Below are 19,182 nucleotides of genomic sequence, written 5' to 3' on the forward strand. Positions count from 1 at the left end.
TCCAGCACTCGAGAGGCTGAGGCAGGAGGATCACTTGAGCACAGGAATTCCAGAGCAGCGTGGGTACAAGAGTAAGACATTGTCTCAGTAACACCACCCCCAAAAAAGCCCCATCCACTCCCCAAGAAAAGCAGAACATTAAAACAAAACACCCCAAACCCCCAAAAAACTCAGAGCTGGAAAGATGGCTCAGTGGTAAAGAGCACTGTCTGCTCTTCCAGAGAACGCAGGTTTGATTTCCAGCGCTCATCATGGCTGACAACCATCTCTGACTTCAGTTCCAGGGGATCCAATTCTTCCGGCCTTCTCTGTAGGTACTAGGCATCCACTTGGTGCCTGACTTACACGCAGGCAATATGCTATCACAGGTAAAAATAAATAGTTAAACAAAAACAGAAAAACTCAAAAGCAACATTATATGTTATTTTTAATGATTATAACCAAGCCAAGTTTCCTCACCAAGAATCTACAGGAAGCTTACAGCTCTTGAATACAATCAAGGAAACGCTATAGCTTAGGGAATATCTTACAAGACCAGCCAAGCACCGAAGCTGAAAGAACTCACTTTTGACTTCACCAATCTTGAAAATACCCTCCAGTCAGTGTTCACACAGTCATATGCTTTCCTACAGCAAGTCCCAGGGGTCACAATATTCTGTGCTTCCCAGGAACTCCGGATCCCACAGGCATTAGTCATCCTCTTTCTCAATGTAAGTCTTTGCGTTTATCCGCGCCATTTGCCTGGCCAGGTACCTGTCTCTAGCTGACATCACGGTCTCCTCATTGCTCCGCTTTGCGAACTTGCTTGCGGCCTCAGTGGGCCTCTCCTGCTCACTGGCCTTCTCTGGCCTTTCCTCTGCCAGTCTGTGTTTTGTTGCTAGTGATGTTTTAGAGCGAGAGGGCTTCCCGTGGTCCCCTTTGTCCTTTTCTGTGTCTCTCAGTGTGCGGGATCTATCCTGGTCAGGACACTCGTCCTTTGGTCTAGACCTTGGGCTGCCTTCCCTTCTCTCACGAGTTCTTTCTGAAGTCTGGCCACTTCCCTCTTGCTTTCCCCTCTCTCTGCATTTGCCATCCTTTTCATACCTTTCCTTCCTTCCTTTCACGTGCTCTCCTTTCTCTTTGCTTTGCTTTTCTCTCTCACTGTATCGGTCTCTTTCTTGTTCTCTGGAGGAGTACCTCTCCCTTTTCCACTCTGTGTCCTGTCTTTCTCTCTGTTCCCGTCCCTTCGGTTTATCTTCTTGTTCATGCCTCTTCCGGTAGTGATCGTTGTGATCAGTCTCTCTGTGCCTGTGAGAATTCTTTTCTTCCCGGTGGCTGCGCTCCAGGTGACAGCTCTCTTGGCCCCTGGACCTGCCCTGGTGCTGCCCTCGTGTTTGCTCATGGCCTCTTGACTTGGAGCCTCTGGAGTGGTGCTTACCACTGCGCCCTCTCTCCTCACTAGAAGATCGTGAGCAGCTCTGGCTCTTGTGATGCCTGGGGCGCGTCGTGGAGGCGTCTGTGTCTTCCCTTCTGTGGTTTACTTTATTTTCTCCCCTTTCATCATCGTCACTGCTCTTAGTATCAAAATCGCTATCAGCATCTGGGTTTTCCTCCTCTTTCTCTACACCTCTTTGGAGAACACAGTTCTGCTGTGGTGGCCTGTGCTCTGCATTTGTTTCATCAGAGTAACCCCTGGGCTTCTCTTCTTTTATTTCAGTCCTAAGGGGGAAAAAAAAATCATATAAATAAATGCTACTTTATTAGCTGTAGAAGCAAAGAAATGCTCATGTAAATTTTCTCAATACTTAATACAACTTAATCCTATGCACTGCCTAATCACCCAACGCAAAAAAAGCGGTATCTACTCACCTTTTAAATCAGTACTCTCAACAGCTGAGAACAATTTTAGTACTGACGGAAGTAAAATAAAGAACAGCATAGCCCTTCCCTCTTCAGTCACCAGAACCGTTAGGATAGCCCTTCCCTCTCGGGTCACGATAGGCCTGTACAAGATCTATGCCCTGGCTCTAAGTTCTATTTTCACAGCACGAAGATCAAGTTGTGATTGTTAGGTTTTTCATTTTGTTCTTTTAAAAGTTCTAAAAATATTGTGCTGGAGAGATGGCTCAGAGGTTAAAGGCATTGACTGCTCCTCCAAAGGTCCTGAGTTCAATTCCCAGCAATTACATGGTGGCTCACAACCATCTATAATGTAATCTGATGCCCTCTTCTGGCCAGCAGTGCACATGCAGGCAAAGCACTGTACACAGAATAAATAAATAAATAAATAAATAAATAAATAAATAAATAAATAGTCCTAAAAATACATGTGAGCAGCCAGGCATGGTGGTGCATACCTTTAATCCCAGCACTTGGGAGGCAGAGACAGGTGGATCGCTGTGAGTTCAAGCCCAGCCTGGTCTACAAAGCTACTCCAGGATAGCCAAGGCTACACAGAGAAACCCTGTCTCAAAAAGTCAAAAACCAAGAACCAAGAACAAAACAAAGAACATGTGAGCCAGGCAGGGTGGCACACACCTGTAATCCCAGTATTCGGGGGCAGAGGCAGGCAGATCTCTGTGAGTTTGAGGCCAGCCTGGTCTATAAAGCAAGTCCATGACAGCCAAGACTACACAGAGAAACCCTGTCTTGGGGGGGGGCGACCAAACAAACCAAAACACTAAAGATGCATGTGGATTATTTCCCCACAGAAAACAGTACTAAATCTAATTTTAAATACTACTACTTAAACTTCCACACTTGGAAAGGCACCATCATCCTGACATAGTGCCGTGGTGTCCATCACAACAAGAAGGGGACCTGTGAATCCTCCTGGCTGTTGTCGTCAGCTACTTTTCCGGCTGTGTGATAAACTCACTGAAAACACTCACACGTGACTGTTTCCCCCAGTGCTGGAGGACTGAGTGTAGCTAGCACACTCATCAAGTGCTCTACAGTCCCCGTGTGCCCTCTGCAAACTCCCCCTTTTACATTTTGCTACACTGTACACACCTGGGATAATTAACCTACTATTCCTAGAATATCTTAACATGTTATCTAAAAGTCTTCCAATCCTCTGCCTTTCCAGGTGTGAGGTGTGCACTGGGAATGTCTACAGAAACAGTAGCATCTGCTAATGTCTGCTTTGAGCTGTGCACTATGGCAGTCATTAGCCAAAACTGGCAGCACAGTGCTTGACATGTAGAACTAAGATTAAAACTTTAGATTTATCTACTTTTAAGTGGCCTGAATACCCACACGTGACTACTGCTGACATTAGACAGGGGAGTTTTAGTCTCCAGTCCCTGGATTTAAGCTTCATGGAGGCTGGGTTCAGCTCAGGAAAACAAGCCACTTTCATATTATATGCTCTCTAATGGTCATGTGGACCATACAATTATACACTGTATGACCATGACCCAACTTTTTACAAAATTCTCTTTACTTCTTACGATAATTTTTTTCAGGCACCAGTGCCTTAAAATGTTTTTAGTTTGAAAAGCCTACACTTTGATTTTGTTTCTTCTTTAAGGTGATACATAAGACCTGTAAAGCACTTAAATAACCAGAAATTTTGTACACTAAAATGTTTTGATGTGAACTAGTAATATTTTGTAAGCTGTAGAATAAAAACCATGTTGAACAAAATCTCCAGGTTTTTAAGCTAAGAAACTTCAAATTCCACGCATGCACTCAATTGGGTCACGTTGGCTGATACTACAATACACAATGCTGTACCCTTAAATGACTCCCCAGCCGCTTAGCCCAGGCCGTCAGGCGCCTCTCTTCTAAGCACTCCACTTGCCTCCTCTTACCTGGCTTCATGAAAGCTGGACTTAGGAACTGCCTCTTCACCAACTGTCTGGTTTAACAGATGCCTATAAAATCCACTGAGATCGTTCTGCTTGGTCACATCCAGAAGTGCTGGGGGAAGCAAAGGCAAACAAGTCAGCAAAGTACCATGGAGCGCTCACAACACACAAAGATGTATAAGCATTCTCTAGACCAGGGGTTAGGGATAACCTCTCAATGCTGTTGTCGTTGTTGTTTCGAGACAGGGTCTCTCTGTGTAGCCTTGGCTGTTCTGGACTCACTCTGTAGACCAGGCTGACTTCGAACTCACAGTGATCCACTTGCCTCTACCTCCCGTGCTGGGAAAAGGCGTGCGCCACACCTGGCCCTTTCAATGTTTTAATTGATTTGTCTATGCACATGCATGTGGAGGTCACTGAGAACCTGCGGGAGCTGGTTCTCTCTTGCCATCATGTAGGTCCCAGGTTGTCAGGCTTGGTGGCAAGCTCCTTTACCTGCTGGCCCAGACATAACCTTACAGATTTAGTTTTCTTTTACTTGAAGTTGAAGAGCATTTGCCAATTAAATTACTGTAAATACACATTATAGTTTGATCTTGAGAAACTGACAACGAAAGCACTAAATTCAACAGCTAAGATATTCCTTAGCTCCTGATTATTTATTTATTTATTTATTTATATTTTGTATTTTGCCTGCATGTGAGCCGGCAGGTCAGAAGAGGGCACCAGATCTCATTATAGATGGCTGTGAGCCACCATGTGGTTGCTGGTAATTGAACTCAGGACCTTTGGAGGAACAGCCAGTGCTCTTAACTTCTGAGCCATCTCTCCAGCCCTAGCTCCTGATTAACAATATTCTTCTTCTAACTGCCCAGTGAGTGGTGTTAAACATTTTCTCATCCCAGAATATGTAATTAGAGTTTAAAGTTTATTTATGTTTCTGGCAAACAGAATGTTGTTATGCCTTGTAAATGTTTTTTACATTCAGAATTTCCAGGATAATGGCTTATAATGACCATAAAGTAATAAAATCAAAACTAAATGAAAAGCCCAACGGAAATAACATTTACTCAAGGGTTCATCTGTGTCTTTATGTGTCACTTATTGACACATACATCAAGACTTTTTTTGTTTTTGTTTTTCAATTTCAAGACAGGGTTTCTTTTGTAGTCCTGGCCTCACGCTGTAGACCAGGCTGGCCTTGAACTCAGAGATCCATCTGCCTCTGCCTACAAAGGCAGAGACTAAAGCCCTGCGCCACCACACCTGGCTTATACATCATGTCTTGAATGCATATGCACACACTATAGTCACAACAGTATAACCCGAGTCAGGCGGCTGAGGCTGCCGCGTCTCTCTTCTCCTTTACCTTCCAGGGCAGCTGCCTTCTTCTCTCTCTCCTCCTCTTCAGCTCTCTCTTCAAGTCTTTTTTTATAAGCAGATGTCACAAATGCCTCTTTATCATCAAATTCTCCTTTTTCCATCTCTCGTTCTCTCTGTATTTTCTTTTCCATTCTTTTTTCCTGTTCTTTTTTTCTGATCTCGACTGCTTTTAGTAAGTTGTGAATATATTTGGGCTAGGGAAAAATGAAATTATTTAGAAAAGAGGGAAAAATGACATCCATTAATATAGAAATGTTTAATCCAATTAGGTCTGTCTTTTCGAAACAGAATAATTTACCAGTAAGATTCCTGTTGAAATAGTTTCTACTAAAATTTAAATGTAGCAGAGGTAATGATGGTGTGCACTCACAATCCTAGCCCGTGGGGGTCAGCAGCAGGAGACTCACACCAAGTTCAAGGGCAGCTCAGCCTAACACCAACCTGCCGGGCGTCACCCATACCCACCCACTGTGAGCCTTTAGGTCTAGCTCCTATTTCCTACTTTTCTTTTTTAGTGTGTTTTGTTGAGATAATGCATGGCTCAGTCCAAGTTAGCCTTGAGTTTGCTTTTTTTATATCCAAGGATGGCTCTCAACTTCTGACCTTCCTGCCTCAGTCTCCCAAATGGCATATGCCACCATGCCTGCCTCTAAAAAAATTTTTTTTTAGAAACAGGGTCTCACTATGTAGGCTTGGCTGACTGTCCTCAAACCCACCTGCCGCTACCGCTCAGTACTAGAATTTAAAGTATGTGCCACTATGCCTGGCCACTTGATAGTCTTAATTCAACAAATGAATCAGAAAACAAATCAGGAGCAGTAGAAATCTAGTATACTGAATTGCTAAAGAAAAAATTTCAAAAAATTATTTGCAAAGAATTCAAGGTTAAAAAAAAAAAAACCCAAAATACTGGATAATTCACTTGACATCTGCTAGAGCCTAGATTCTAAAAATCAAACCAATAATTTAGAATCAAGATCTCATTATAATACCTAAAATTTTTATTGAAGTCACTTTCAAAATGATACAAAGAAAAAAATTTAGGTCAAGAACAAAGAAAGCTGCATTTCAGGTACTAACCTTCCGATCTTTTCCCAAAAGCAATTTGGGGTTGCTCTCTTCCTTCTTTCTCTGCATCTCATCATAAATGCTGTCATACTCATACACAGTGGAGTCTTCTGCAAGAGCTTTCTGAATCTCCAGTTTGGTCTTTTAAAAAAAGTAGATGTTTAACAAATACAATTAAAAGTCCTTCTGAGAAAGGTTGATGAACTACAAACATATCTTTAAGACTGTACCGATCATCTTTCAACACAGGAAATATTAATGTAAACTCTACCATAGAGCACCTGGGTTTGGCTGCCAGCTCCACTTACTCTGAGCAAGCCTGCTTCAGACTCTGTGTGCTTTAGTGTCCCCACTAGAACAGTGGTGACCGCACCGCTCTACTAAGCTGCGCTAACTGAAGCTTAAAGAATCTAAGTAAGAGCCTGACTGGGAGTCAGTATTCAATGAACATTAACTAGCATGACATTTCCACTTACAATTATCCACATAGAAAGTTTTAAAAGTCACTTAGTAAATGAGGTTTCCCAATACATTGTTTAGTTTTCAAACATGTGACCATCGGAAACACACTAAAAGTTCCAAACATTAAAAGAAATACACAGTATTAACTGGGAGCTATATTGTTAATTTTTACATTATCATTCATTTATCTCCTCCACTTTTATATGTTTCTATCTTGTCCGTCCTCTTAGAGCATTTCAAAGCCTCATCGAGAGGCTGGAGACATGGCTCGGGGGTTAAGAGCGCTGGCTGCTCTTGCAGGGCACGTGGGTTCGATTCCCAGCATATGCCACATGGTGGCTCCCAGCCGTACACAACTTTACTTCTAGGGGATCTGATGCTCTCTTCTGGCTTCTGAAGACATCAGGCATGCAAGTGGTCCACAAACATGTATACATACATACACACATGTAGGCAAAACACATATAAAACTTTAAAAAACAAACAAACAAACAAACAACTTTCCTACAGTTTCAGAGCTAGCTCAACCCCAGCATCTTAAATGAGGCCATCTCTGAGAAACTTAACTACCAACAGTGTTTCTTGAGTCTGATAAGACACTGTACACTGTAGTATTCAACTTCTCATTTTTTTGGATTTGCTGTAGTGGATTTGCCTGTAAGAACGTCTGTACGCTACATAGTATCCAAGGAAGCCAGAAGAAGGAGTCCAATCCCCTGACACAGGAGTTACATGTAGTTGTGAGTCTCCATGTGGGTGCTAGAAACAAACCGTGGTCTTTTCTGTAAGAGCAGTCAGTGCTCTGAACTGCCAACCCATCTCTCCAGCCCCGGAACTTTTTTTTTGGAGATAGAGTTTCTCTGTATAGCTTTGGCTATCTGAGATTAAGAGTGTGTGGCATGCCCAGTTGCCCCTAAACTCTTTTTTTTTTTTTTTTTTGAAGGCCAGAAGAGGGCATCAGATCATATTATAGATGGTTGTAAGCCACCATATGGTTACTGGGAACTGAACTCAGGAGCTCTGGCTAAGCAGTCAGTGCTTTTAACCTCCTAGCCAACTCTCCAGCCCCCCCCCCCCAACTCTTAATAGGATGTTTGATGTTATTACTTTTATCCTGCGACACAAATAATAATCTTTGGTTTCAGCTAATCAATTTCTGAAATGCAGAGTTGTACATATTTACCTTTTCTTGAATTGCTATACTGCCTTGTTTAATATAAATGCTGAGAGTGGTCCTTTTTAGAAGGGTGATGTAATTATTCAAAAGAATCTACCTGGTATCTTCAGGTTTTTTTTTTTTCAGAACTAGTGATTGAACCCAGGGCCATGTACATGGTAAATAAGTGCACTGCCCCTGAGCTACTGCCCGAGTCTGTCCTCGGTCCCTACACTAATCCCTCACAGTTAGAAGATTGCATATATAAATTAAGATATTTTACCTGCAGTACTGCTGAAAATATCAAGACTCCCACCCTGGGTTTCTCAATATCCAGAAAATGACTGCTAATGAACTGTGGCTCCCTCCACAAACTAGCTGGGAGAATCCAAGGGGGCGGAGTGCAACTAGGAAATACTATACAGCCATGACTAACTGGGAGGAAGAGGCACAGGAATGAGGAATTCAACAACAGGGTTGGCTATGCAGTGAGCCACATAATGAGACCTTGTCTCAAAACAAAAACAAAAAAATAGAAAAACAAAGCAAAAACAAAATATAGAAGTGCTCTGAGGTAAGTATATAGCCTTACAGAATTATATCAGACAAGGAAATCAACTACAGAACAGATTCATGCACTCGTCCAAAAAATTTAGGAGAAGGAGGGGCTGGAAGGCTGGCCCAGTGGTTAAGGGTACACGCTGCTCTTACAGGACCCCAGATCCTTCATTTGGAAGCTCACAACCACCTGTAACTCCAGCTCCAGGGGATCCAATGTCCCTGGCCACCTTAGGATTTTACACCAACCCAACTAAGGCTATGAATACACCCACACACAGATGCCCACACTCACACATAATTAAAAATATTAAACATAAAGCCAGCCAATTAATTTGTCTCTTACAATGTTTCTATAGAAATTTAGAAAAGGAGGTGAGAAGGTACATGACACCTGGCCTGACATCCTGAACTCAAATGACAAAGGAGAGAACATATTCTGTAAGCTAGCCTCTGTTTTCAGGCTTACTGTTATTTTCTCTCCCCCCCCCCCCACCCGCCGGAGACAGGGTCTCTCTATGTAGCCTTGGCTGACCTACACTTGTAGACCAGGCTGGCCTGGAACTCACAGAGATCTGCCTGCCTCTGCCTCCTGAGTGCTGGGATTAAAGGGGTGCGCCACCATGCCCAGCTGACTTTTTTCAATTTAGATAATTACACTAAAATGCTGTGTTTAATCATTACAAACAGCATTTTTCCAGTCAAATAGGTAAAAGACAAAAGTGTCAGCATCAGTTCTATGTAATTCAGGTCCAAATAAATGAGAAAAAAGAAAAAAATAAAATGAAAAGACTATTAAAGTATCGCCCAGCTAGGTGTGGTGGCACACGCCTGTGATAATCCCAGCACTTGGGAGACAGAGGCAGGTGGATCTCTGTGAGTTCAAGGCCAGCCTGGTCTACAATTGGGTCCAGGACGGCCAGGGCTACACAGAAAATCCCTGTCTCAAAAACAAAACCAAAAACAAAAACCAAAAAAACCAAAACCAAAAAAGTAAAGTATCGTCTACTTCCTAGCTCCTATTTTCTTTACAACTTGGTAAATGCAATCAAACTTCATGATGAGCGTTAGTGTGGAATTAAAGCACGAGGTAAGAGTGGAGCAGAAGGAAGCAGCGGCAGGTGAGAAGGCTGTGCTAGGGTGGCACTCGCAGCTGCGTCACCGTGTTCACTGCGCTCCACTTTGCACCAGTGACATCTGAGACATAGTATTATAAAAGCAGAATCAGTGCAAAAGGGGGGCAACGGATACTTTCTTAGCTGGAAGCACAGCGAGTTTTCAGAATTTTCTAAGATGATGCATGTATGGGAAGACGTGCTAAAACCACTGGGGTCTTCTAATAGAACCACCACTAAAATGACCTGACCACGCCCCACTTCTTGGCAGAGGAATTCTAGGTAACCGTGAAATCACTTTGGCAGTGGCTAAACTTTTTTCTTCTGACAAGTGAATGCTAATCAAAATAATAAAAAACAATAAAAAATTAATAAAAAAACAGCAGGGCGTGGTGGCACACACTTTTAATCCCAGCACTCAGGAGGCAGAGGCAGGTGGCTTACTGTGAGTTCGAGGCCAGCCTGGTCTACAAAGTGAGTCCAGGATAGTCAAGGCTACACAGAGAAACCCTGTCTCAAAAAACCAAAAAGAAAAAAAATAAAAAAATAAAAAAAAGAAATTAAATTATTTCATCATACACATTTATTCTGTTTTACTCTCAGTATCAGGTGGCAACCCCTTGGTTGAGCGCATTTCTTTCTTTCATCCTACCTGCTTCATGGCCTGCTTCTTAGCAGCTTCCCTCTGCAGGCTCTCACTCACGGAGGTCTGAAAGACAGAAGAATGCCATGGTTTATTTACTTAAATTCCTTTCCCAGCATTCTGGCTGGCAAATGGTTTCTTACTTAAGAGTGAAAAACAGAAAGGTACTGTTAATTAAATTAACATCAGAGACTTTCCACTTAAATTTTAGGAGACAAATTAATTTCTATTTAATGCATCAGAACAGATTCTAAGGCATTAAAAGGAGCTGGCTGTGGTATCTGTACAGTACACATCTGAGATGGGTAGGACAGACTGAGCTATATAGACGTAAGCAGACATTTTAAAAAGAAGACATGCAGATACATGGCTAACAGGCTCATGAAAAATGCTCAGTGTCACAAACAGCAACACAGTGCAAACTGAAGTGACAAGATACAAGGTGCTGCCTAAATCCAGCAAAAAGAGCTCCTATGAAAAAGACAAGTGCTGCAAGGATGCAGGGACAGAGCCCTTACTGTAGGCATTTGGAGAAACAGGGCGGGGCTCAGAGTCAATCAGACATACAACCACAATGGGACCTGTCTTCCTACTACTGGGTAGTCCTACACAGAGAAGGGACCAGCACATTAAAGCCCTCCAAAGGGTTGTCAAATGTATTAGTCAGCCAAACCAAATTTCCCTGTCAAGTGGCACTTACAACAACAACAACAACAGCTATTATTATAAATTTATCATCACCATCATCACCACCATCCTGTCTTTTAAGGCAGTTTCACTACTGCAGCCCTGGTTAACCTGGATCTAGCCATGTAGATCAGGCTGGCCTCGAACCCACAGAGGGATCTGTCTGCCTCAATGATGGATTAATGGCAAGCATCACTATATCTAGTTAGATATCAATTTATTTTGTCTTTTTTTTTTTTCAGAGCTGAGGACTGAACCCAGAGCCTTGATGTAGTGCCTAGAACTGTGTCTTTTACACAGCAAGCTCTTCAAGTGATGGTTTAAATGTGTTAAAATAATAAAGCCATTTTAAAAATTAATTTGCAATCTTAACTTTTCACTTCTTTTTTTTTTCCACTTTTATTATTTATTTTTCATTAGTTTAAATCCGAGAAGGGTACAGCATCACACGGATTCTGTGTCCAATGGCCTTCGCAGGAAGGTTGCTTCGGAACTGGCATGAACCATGCCGCTGTTTCCATGGGCCCAAGTTACTTTTTCCCAGATCACTCTGGTTTGGTTTGGTTTGCCTCCAGGAGTTACTGTGTTGTTTTTTGCTTTATACACATAAGCACATCTCTTGCCTAAGTAGAATTCAGTTTCATCCTGGGCATAAACACCTTCAATTTTAAGAAGAGCTGTATGCTCTCTTTGGTTCCGGAGACCTCACTTGTAGCCAGCAAAAATGGCTTTGCACCACAGCCTTCCAGACATAGTCGCGTTTTAGAAGTCCTGTTCCCAGCAGGCCTGCACAGGTGCCAAGATGGCGGAAAGAGCAACTCTTCACTTCTGAAATACCACAGTATTTAGTAAATTTGTATGCTTGACCTCATGCACTCAAAAGCCTAAACATGGATACTTTTAAGTATATTTTCCTATGAATGCTTTAAATTGATATCTGACAGGGGTTGGAGATTTAGCTCAGTGGTAGAGCACTTGCCTAGCAAAGTTCAGTCCTCAGCTCTGAAAATGAAAGATCTTTGCCAGTAAATAAAACCCTCTCTGCTCAAGTAGAAGCTTACATCATGAAAATGAAGGTGTATATATAATGTGAGTCACTCCCAAGAAGTTAAATTCAGAAACTTTATATCTGGGTGTTGTGGGGCACTATTTATCCCCAGCCCCTGCACTGGAAAGGAACAGGCAGGCAGATGGGTGTGTTCACGGCCAGCCTGGTCTACATAGTGAGTCTCGGGGCAGGCAGAACTACATAGGGGGAACCGTGTGTGTGTGTGTGTGTGTGTGTGTGTGTGTGTGTGTGTGTGTGTGTGTGTGTGTGTACTTTGATGGGACTAAGGCCATTTCTCACCAAGCAGCCAAGAACAGACAACTGGCCACCTAGTTCTCTGAGGAATGTTGTGTGAGCTTCCACTTTGTGCACAGCTCTGCTCCTTTTGTCCACTCAGCGGTATACACACTTGACTCTGACCTATTTCTGGCTGCACACTCCGAATTCACCTATTTTTGGATACCTGCTTCCTGTTCTTAGAATCAGCTTTCCACCGCAGTGTCGTCCCTCCAGCACAGTTTGCCTTACTTGCCCATCCGCTGCACTGTCACTTGCCTTTGCTTGCAGTCCACACTCTTACTCTGCACCTATCTACTTGACTGGACAGGCTCCGGCTCTGGCTTCCGGTTCTGAATTGTGTCTTTAATTCTTTTCTTCTGAAGAACTGAGGCCACCAAGTTTCTTATCAGTGCTTTAAACCCTTTCCTTCACTTGAATTGTGGTAACTACAACTCTCCTTATTTTAAATCATCATGTAATTTTAAAAATCTATTTTAATGCTTTACCCCACCTTTTTTTTTTAATAGAGCCTCACCGTGGAGCCCAGGCTGGCTTCAAATTTGTATTGTTCCTTTATTCTTGCCTTAATCTCCTAAAGGCTGAAATATCAAGAATGTGCTACCTACCATGCCTAGCATAGTCTAACACATTAAAAATAAGTAAATCAATGGGGCAAGGGAAATGGCTCAGTGATTAAAATGTCAAAGCTGGAGCTCGGAACCAATGCATGCTTGGTGGGCGTGGCGGCCCATTTATAATCCCGGCCCGAGAAGGCAAAAGTAGGGGTCCCCAGAATGAACTAGCTCAATGAAAAAGATATAAAAGGCAAGCAGGATAATTCCTGACAACCTCCTTTGGCCTCTACAGTAGCACACAAGTGTACACACACACACACACACACACATACGCACACGCGCGCACACACACACACACGCATGCGCGCACACACACACACACACACACACTCATACCCGAGCAAACAAACATGCATACACATGTATATGCCACACACAGAAAGAAAAACAAATAGAAGAAAAAACGGACAAAAAAGAACCCTCCACAGTTGGCTCAGATAGTCGGCAGGGGAAGCCTCCCGTGAGGCTGCCTTGCTCAGGTGGACTGCTCTGAGGTACAAGAGAAACTGCTCTGCAGGTTATTACTGGAACTCCTTCACCAAACAGTGCTCAAAAGGATGCTCTCGTAAGACAGGGAATAAAGCAGCACATCGCAAAGATGAACATGTACAAGCTGGTCTCTGAAGATTGGTGAAGTAAGCTTCTGGTGAGATTAATCAGGAGATTCAAATGATGACGATAAAGTGTTGAAAACACTACCATGAGTAGTTTTGTTACCAAATCTGAAAATCTAGGAAGAATAAATGTAAAAATTCAAATAGACTAATAATTCAAAGAACCATTCTTGGGCTAGAGAGATGGCTCAGAGGCTAAGAGCACTGGCTGCTCTTCCAAAGATCCTGAGATCAATTCCCAGCAACCACATGGTGGCTCACAACCCTCTATATAACAAGATCTGGTGTCCTCTTCTGGCCTGCAGGCACACATGCAGGCATAACACTCACTATACATAATAAATAAATCTTTAAAAAATTAAAAAAAGTGTTCTCTCCTATAGCTCTAAACCCTAACAGTTTTATAGATTCCTCTCTATTAAAAATTTCAAGGACCAAGCATCTCCACTTTGTGTGTATCCACATGCACAAGTGTGCACACACATATATGTGGGTGTGCACGGATACCAAGCACTGATTTGTAGTGCTCTCCTGACAGCTGTCTGTCTTCCATCACTCTCCACCTCAGTCAGCAAGCTCCAGAAATCTGCTCGGATCCATGCCCCGCCCCCACCGGCCCAGGCTACAGACATAAGCATCGGCATGGGTGCCAGCGATCTGAGTTTATGTCCTCACGCTTGAGGCAGGCACTTTATTGACTGAGCCATGTCCACAGCCATCTTTATTTTCCTTTGATTCATTTTTAATTTTATGTGTAAGGATGCTTGTCTGAAGGGATGTCTGTATAGCAAACATGCTGGTGCTCTAGCCGCCATGTGGGTGCTGGGATCTGAACCCCAGTCCTGTGAAGGACAGCCAGTGCTCTCAACTGTTGAGCCTCTTTCCAGCCCAGAAATATTTTTTTGAAAAAATAAGCTATTATAAATAACAGAAAGCCAAGGTACAGGGAAACAGCTAGCTTTTTGTGAGACTATTTAAAAACAAAACAAACTTAACTACTCTGCATTTTCTTATAGCCTGTATTTATCTATTTGCCATCATTGCCTCCCATGACCAATAGTATTATCAATATTTTCTTTCTTTTCTGTGTTTCTGATGTTTAGGAAGATTGCTCCTCTTGGGACTAGCTAGTTCTTAAAGTAAAGGATAGCCTCGGGGCACAACCTTCATGTCAACCACCAAACCCTAAACCGCCTACTCCAGCCGGAAGCAGTAACTGGCAGTGACCTGACAGTGAACACCGATAGCCCAAAGCCCACACTGTTCAAATTTGCCAGCTGTCGATTATTTCCACTACCCTGTGTCTAACTCCAACCCGAGGGGATGCGTCGCCTTATTCTAGCCTCTGCAGGCACTGTATGCCCACGCTGCACAGGCAACTGTACAGGCACAACATTCATACACATCTGAAAGGTTAAAAAAAGTCAGCAAACTGTAAATAGAAGAAAACTTTAATTTGATAACATTTAGATACTATAAGACAAAAATATAGGGCAAACTTAATGAGAAAACATCAGAAATTCCTACACCTGGGTATATACTGCCAAAAGAAACTCCTGACATGGTATACTGGGACATGCACATGATTTCCCCCTACAGCACCACAACAGAAGCAGGAAACTAAAGGTAACTTAAGTCCTAACTCTTGCATGGGTACAGTCTTAAGTGAAAGTGTTGAGACCTATCATTCACACACTCTCAAACACAAGTGTGCTTGGGATGTGGCTAAGAGGTAGAAAATTTGCCTAACATGCATGAGGTCCTGGGTTCAATCTCTAATACAACTAATAAAATAAAACTTTAAAAAATACCTAGACAAAAATAACATATTATTTATCAATCACAGCGTGGTATGTTTGAAGAGGAATGCAAGAGAGCATACAGGATGCGGTAGGGAGCTAACAGGTAACTCAGGACAAGAGTTGTGTGCAGGCTACTGACTTCAGCGTGCCTGGAAAGGACAGTGCTGAGGGGACAACTCAGAAGCTAGGTCTGCTGTGTGTGACGGCTCTTGTCTCTGCTGTGTGTGACGGCTCTTGTCTCTGCTGTGTGTGATGACTCTTGTCTCTGCTGTGTGTGATGGCTCTTGTCTCTGCTGTGTGTGATGACTCTTGTCTCTGCTGTGTGTGATAACTCTTGTCTCTACTGTGTGATAACTCTTGTCTCTGCTGTGTGTGATGGCTCTTGTCTCTGTTGGAGCATAGTATAGTTGCAGAATCCAGACAGATGGTTCTACATAATGCATGTGCTAATGTCAGGAAGTGCAGTTCTGAAACTCCATCTTACCTGCTTTGTGTGATCATTTCTTTGTGATAAAAAGCCATAGCAAAAAGTGTGAGCAGCTGAAAGGGGAGTGCTCATAATGAAAACAAACAAAAACAAACAAAACAAAACAAAACAAAAAACCCAAACAACTCAGAACATATTGTCTGTATCTCACATTACATCAACCAAAATTAGTGATAGAAAAATAAGTATTTTATGTTTAATAAAAACATTTGTATATAGAATCATATCTCTTCCAACTTTTACTTACCAATAAAATTAAAATTCTACACATTTTCCCAGTTAGAAGCACAAACTTATTTTCAAAAGCAACACTATAAACCGTGCTGCAGCAGCTAGCACTCTGAAGAGTCAAAGGTCTCACCGCCCTTCCTCTGCAAGGGCAATTTTAATGAAATATACTCGGCCGGGTGTTTCTCTTTTTAAAGACAAGCAATAGTTTGGGACCCCATAGATAGTGACAGTGACCAAGTCAGGTGTGCAGTGTGCCCAGGACAGACTTTATTAGGGTTCTGTTATAAACACACAGTCTCTTGACACTGAAGATGTACTTCTTGCAGATAAGGCCGGGAGCCAGGAAATGAATCTCCTTCCAAATACTGCTGCTTATCTTTGAAGTAACCTCAAATTATTACTAAACTAATAAAGTAATTTTGTTTCAGAAAGTGATCTGATCTATTTTATTTTGAGCTTTTGATAAGTCCAAGAGTGAGATGTGGGATTATTACTTTTTGTCTGACTATAAACACTGGGACGTGTCATAAAAATAAAGGAAAAGCTTTTTTAAAATGACTTTTATGGTAAAGCTGAAATAACCAATATCACAACCTGTCAATATAGTACATGAAGATGTATACAATTTCAAAGAAATTTTTAAAACCCTAATTTTGTTATTTAACTCTGCATATTTAGAGGTAAAAAATGTATTGACGTCTAATTAAAAATTGTCAATTAAATAGGATAAGCAAGATGCAATGAGCTTGTATATAAGCCCAATAAAACAGTAATAATTCCAAAAAGTAACTAAATATTAGTGCCTTATTTATGAAATTTTTCTAATATAATGCCTCCTAGCTAATAGCTACAATCCAGACTAGAAATTAAATTTGCATTAAAAGGTCAGAGAAAAACGGGCTACTAAATATTACCATCAAACACAAAGTGGGATGGAGCCAGCCCAGGAAACATCCAGGAACTAGTGATTAATGATGCTCCTGACTGTAAGCAGAGACGGTCTTACTGTGTAGTAACACAGACACAACTTACTGCACTTCTACCAAGTGTCAAACACTAAGCTAGGCATTTAAGATAAACTATTTTTATCTTTAAAACAAACTTTAAATAGATAATATCATAGAGTCCAGCTTTCCTGTTTTGTTTTGGAGATAAGGTTTCGCAATGTGCTCCAGGCTGGACTCTAACTCAGGCTCTTGGCCTCTGTGGTTCTGAGGTTATAGCTGTGCAGCACTGTGGAAACTGAGACTGAGAAAAATGAAACAATCACCTAAGATACCATAGCTAGGAATGCAAAGTTTAAATTCTACTACAAACTGCAAACCAATACACGCTGCAGCCTAATCCTCTGAGGTGACACAGGCAATCCACAATCATGCTCAAATGCTAAGAGTTATCCTTGCCATCTGAAACTCAAAGACAGAAGGCAAGGAATCGAACTACCCAGAGGCAAGGGTGCAAGTGGCTCCAACGGTTAGTATTTTGAAAGAAGAAGAAACATGAACAGCAGAAGACAGATTAATTAGGTTCGCATTAAAAGCAGCAACGTAGACATGGACTTTTACATATCACCTTCTCTGGGAAAGGCAAATAACTGAGATTTCATTTCTTCCCTGAGTTGGAAATAGGAGCTCAGACTGACAGCACAGGGAGAACTGGAACGCTGTCTCGCCTGCAGTGCGCCACTGCTCCAGGACAAGCGGCTAACTCAATGGCAGAATGCTTGCCTCAAATGTTCTAGTATGAATATGGAAAGGATTGAATAGGATGGAGGTAAGAAACACTGCAAGTGAAACTACAACAAAACCAGCTGGGCCTTGGTGGCACGCACCTTTAATCCCAGCAGGACACAGAGGTGGGCTGGTCTCTGAGCTTGAGGCCAGCCTGGTCTGCAGAGCGAGTTCCAGGACAGCCAGGACTATACAGACAAACCCTGTCTCAGAAAAACAAAAGTCTTCAAGTGCAAGAAATTCAAACTGTTAAAGTAAAAAGTTTACCAAGCAGCTGGGCAGTGGTGACACACTGATAGGGGAGGTGTGAGGGGAGGGTGGGGGGCACAGCAGGGGGGCACGGAGGAGGTTAATGAGATGGGACAGAGACGGCCTGGTCTCTAAGTTTGAAGCCAGCCTGGTCTACAGAGTGAGTTCCAAGACAGCCAGGGCTGTTCCACAGATAAACCCTGTCTTTGAAAACAAAAGTACAACGACAACAAAAAGTCAGAGCTGGGCCTAGACACACCCTACGGTAGAAGTTCTCAGCCTGTGGGTCGAGACCCCTTTGGGACCCCTTTGGGGGTTGAATGACTCTTTCACGGGAGCCACCTAAGATCACTGGAAAACACAGATATTTATGAGTCATAACAGTAGCAAAATTATAGTTATGAAGTAGCAAAAAAAATTATGGTTGGGGTTTCGACAACATTAGAAAGGTTGAGAAACACAGCTCCAAGACCTTTTTACACCTACATGATTGCAGATATATGGACCTTCTGTCTATATGAACAGGTTTATCTTATTAGATACTAAAACTTCCAAGGTGACGAAATGACTCAGTGGGTAAAGGTGCTTACTACCAAGTCTGGAAACTCTGAGTTCAATTCCCAAAATCCAGGTAGACAACCAAACCTCTGAAAGTTGTCCTCTGACTTTCTCATGAACGAACGAACACACACACACACACACACACACACACACACACACACACAAACACACACACACACACACACACACACACACACACGCATACTCAGCCATGAGGTAAAATTAAAAATTTTTAAAATATACTTTAAAGAAATTAAAACCAACAATAAGTATAATCCCTGCAAGCAGAAGGAGGACTGCCTGCTCCTAAGATGCTGTCACATAGGGGAGGGTGTTCAACCCCTCGGAAAGGCATTTATTTTTAGTTTTTTTTTTTTTTTTTTGAGACAGGGTTTCTCTGTGTAGCCTTCACTATCCTGGAACTCACTCTATAGACCAGGCTGAGGGCTGAGATTAAAGGTATGCACCACCAACACCTGGCAGAAAGGTTATTATTAGGAAAAAAGAAAAAAGAAAGGAAGAAAGAAAAGAAAAGAAAGAAACCAAGTGTGATGACAAAGCCCCCAGGAAATGGAGGCAGAGACTCATCCCTGGACTCAGGTCTAATTTCCAGCATCCACATGGTGGCTTAAGACCATCTATAACTCTGACTCCAGGGATCAGTTATCCTCTTCTGGCCTCCT

At 42.4% G+C, this 19,182-nt stretch overlaps 1 protein-coding gene and 1 pseudogene across 2 annotated transcripts in view; both read right to left on the minus strand.

Moving 5' to 3' along the window:
- Positions 1–410: 410 nt before the first annotated feature.
- NSRP1 (nuclear speckle splicing regulatory protein 1) overlaps positions 411–19,182 on the minus strand; it is a 30,571-nt gene continuing 11,799 nt past the window's right edge. The window contains exons 3-7 of the mRNA XM_084802804.1: positions 10,186–10,242; positions 6,255–6,383; positions 5,161–5,368; positions 3,795–3,903; positions 411–1,698 (exon numbers count right to left, since the gene is read on the minus strand). Of these exons, the coding sequence (XP_084658930.1) occupies positions 690–1,698; positions 3,795–3,903; positions 5,161–5,368; positions 6,255–6,383; positions 10,186–10,242 (1,512 nt within the window). The 3' untranslated portion in view covers positions 411–689. The remainder of the gene's footprint in view (positions 1,699–3,794; positions 3,904–5,160; positions 5,369–6,254; positions 6,384–10,185; positions 10,243–19,182) is intronic.
- Positions 11,243–12,692, minus strand: LOC311609635 (large ribosomal subunit protein eL33-like; annotated as a pseudogene). The gene has a single exon. The product of its transcript is annotated as a large ribosomal subunit protein eL33-like (transcript).

The sequence above is a fragment of the Acomys minous genome (assembly GCF_964271855.1).
Source record: "Acomys minous genome assembly, chromosome: 12".
NCBI classification, from domain to species: Eukaryota; Metazoa; Chordata; class Mammalia; order Rodentia; family Muridae; genus Acomys; species Acomys minous.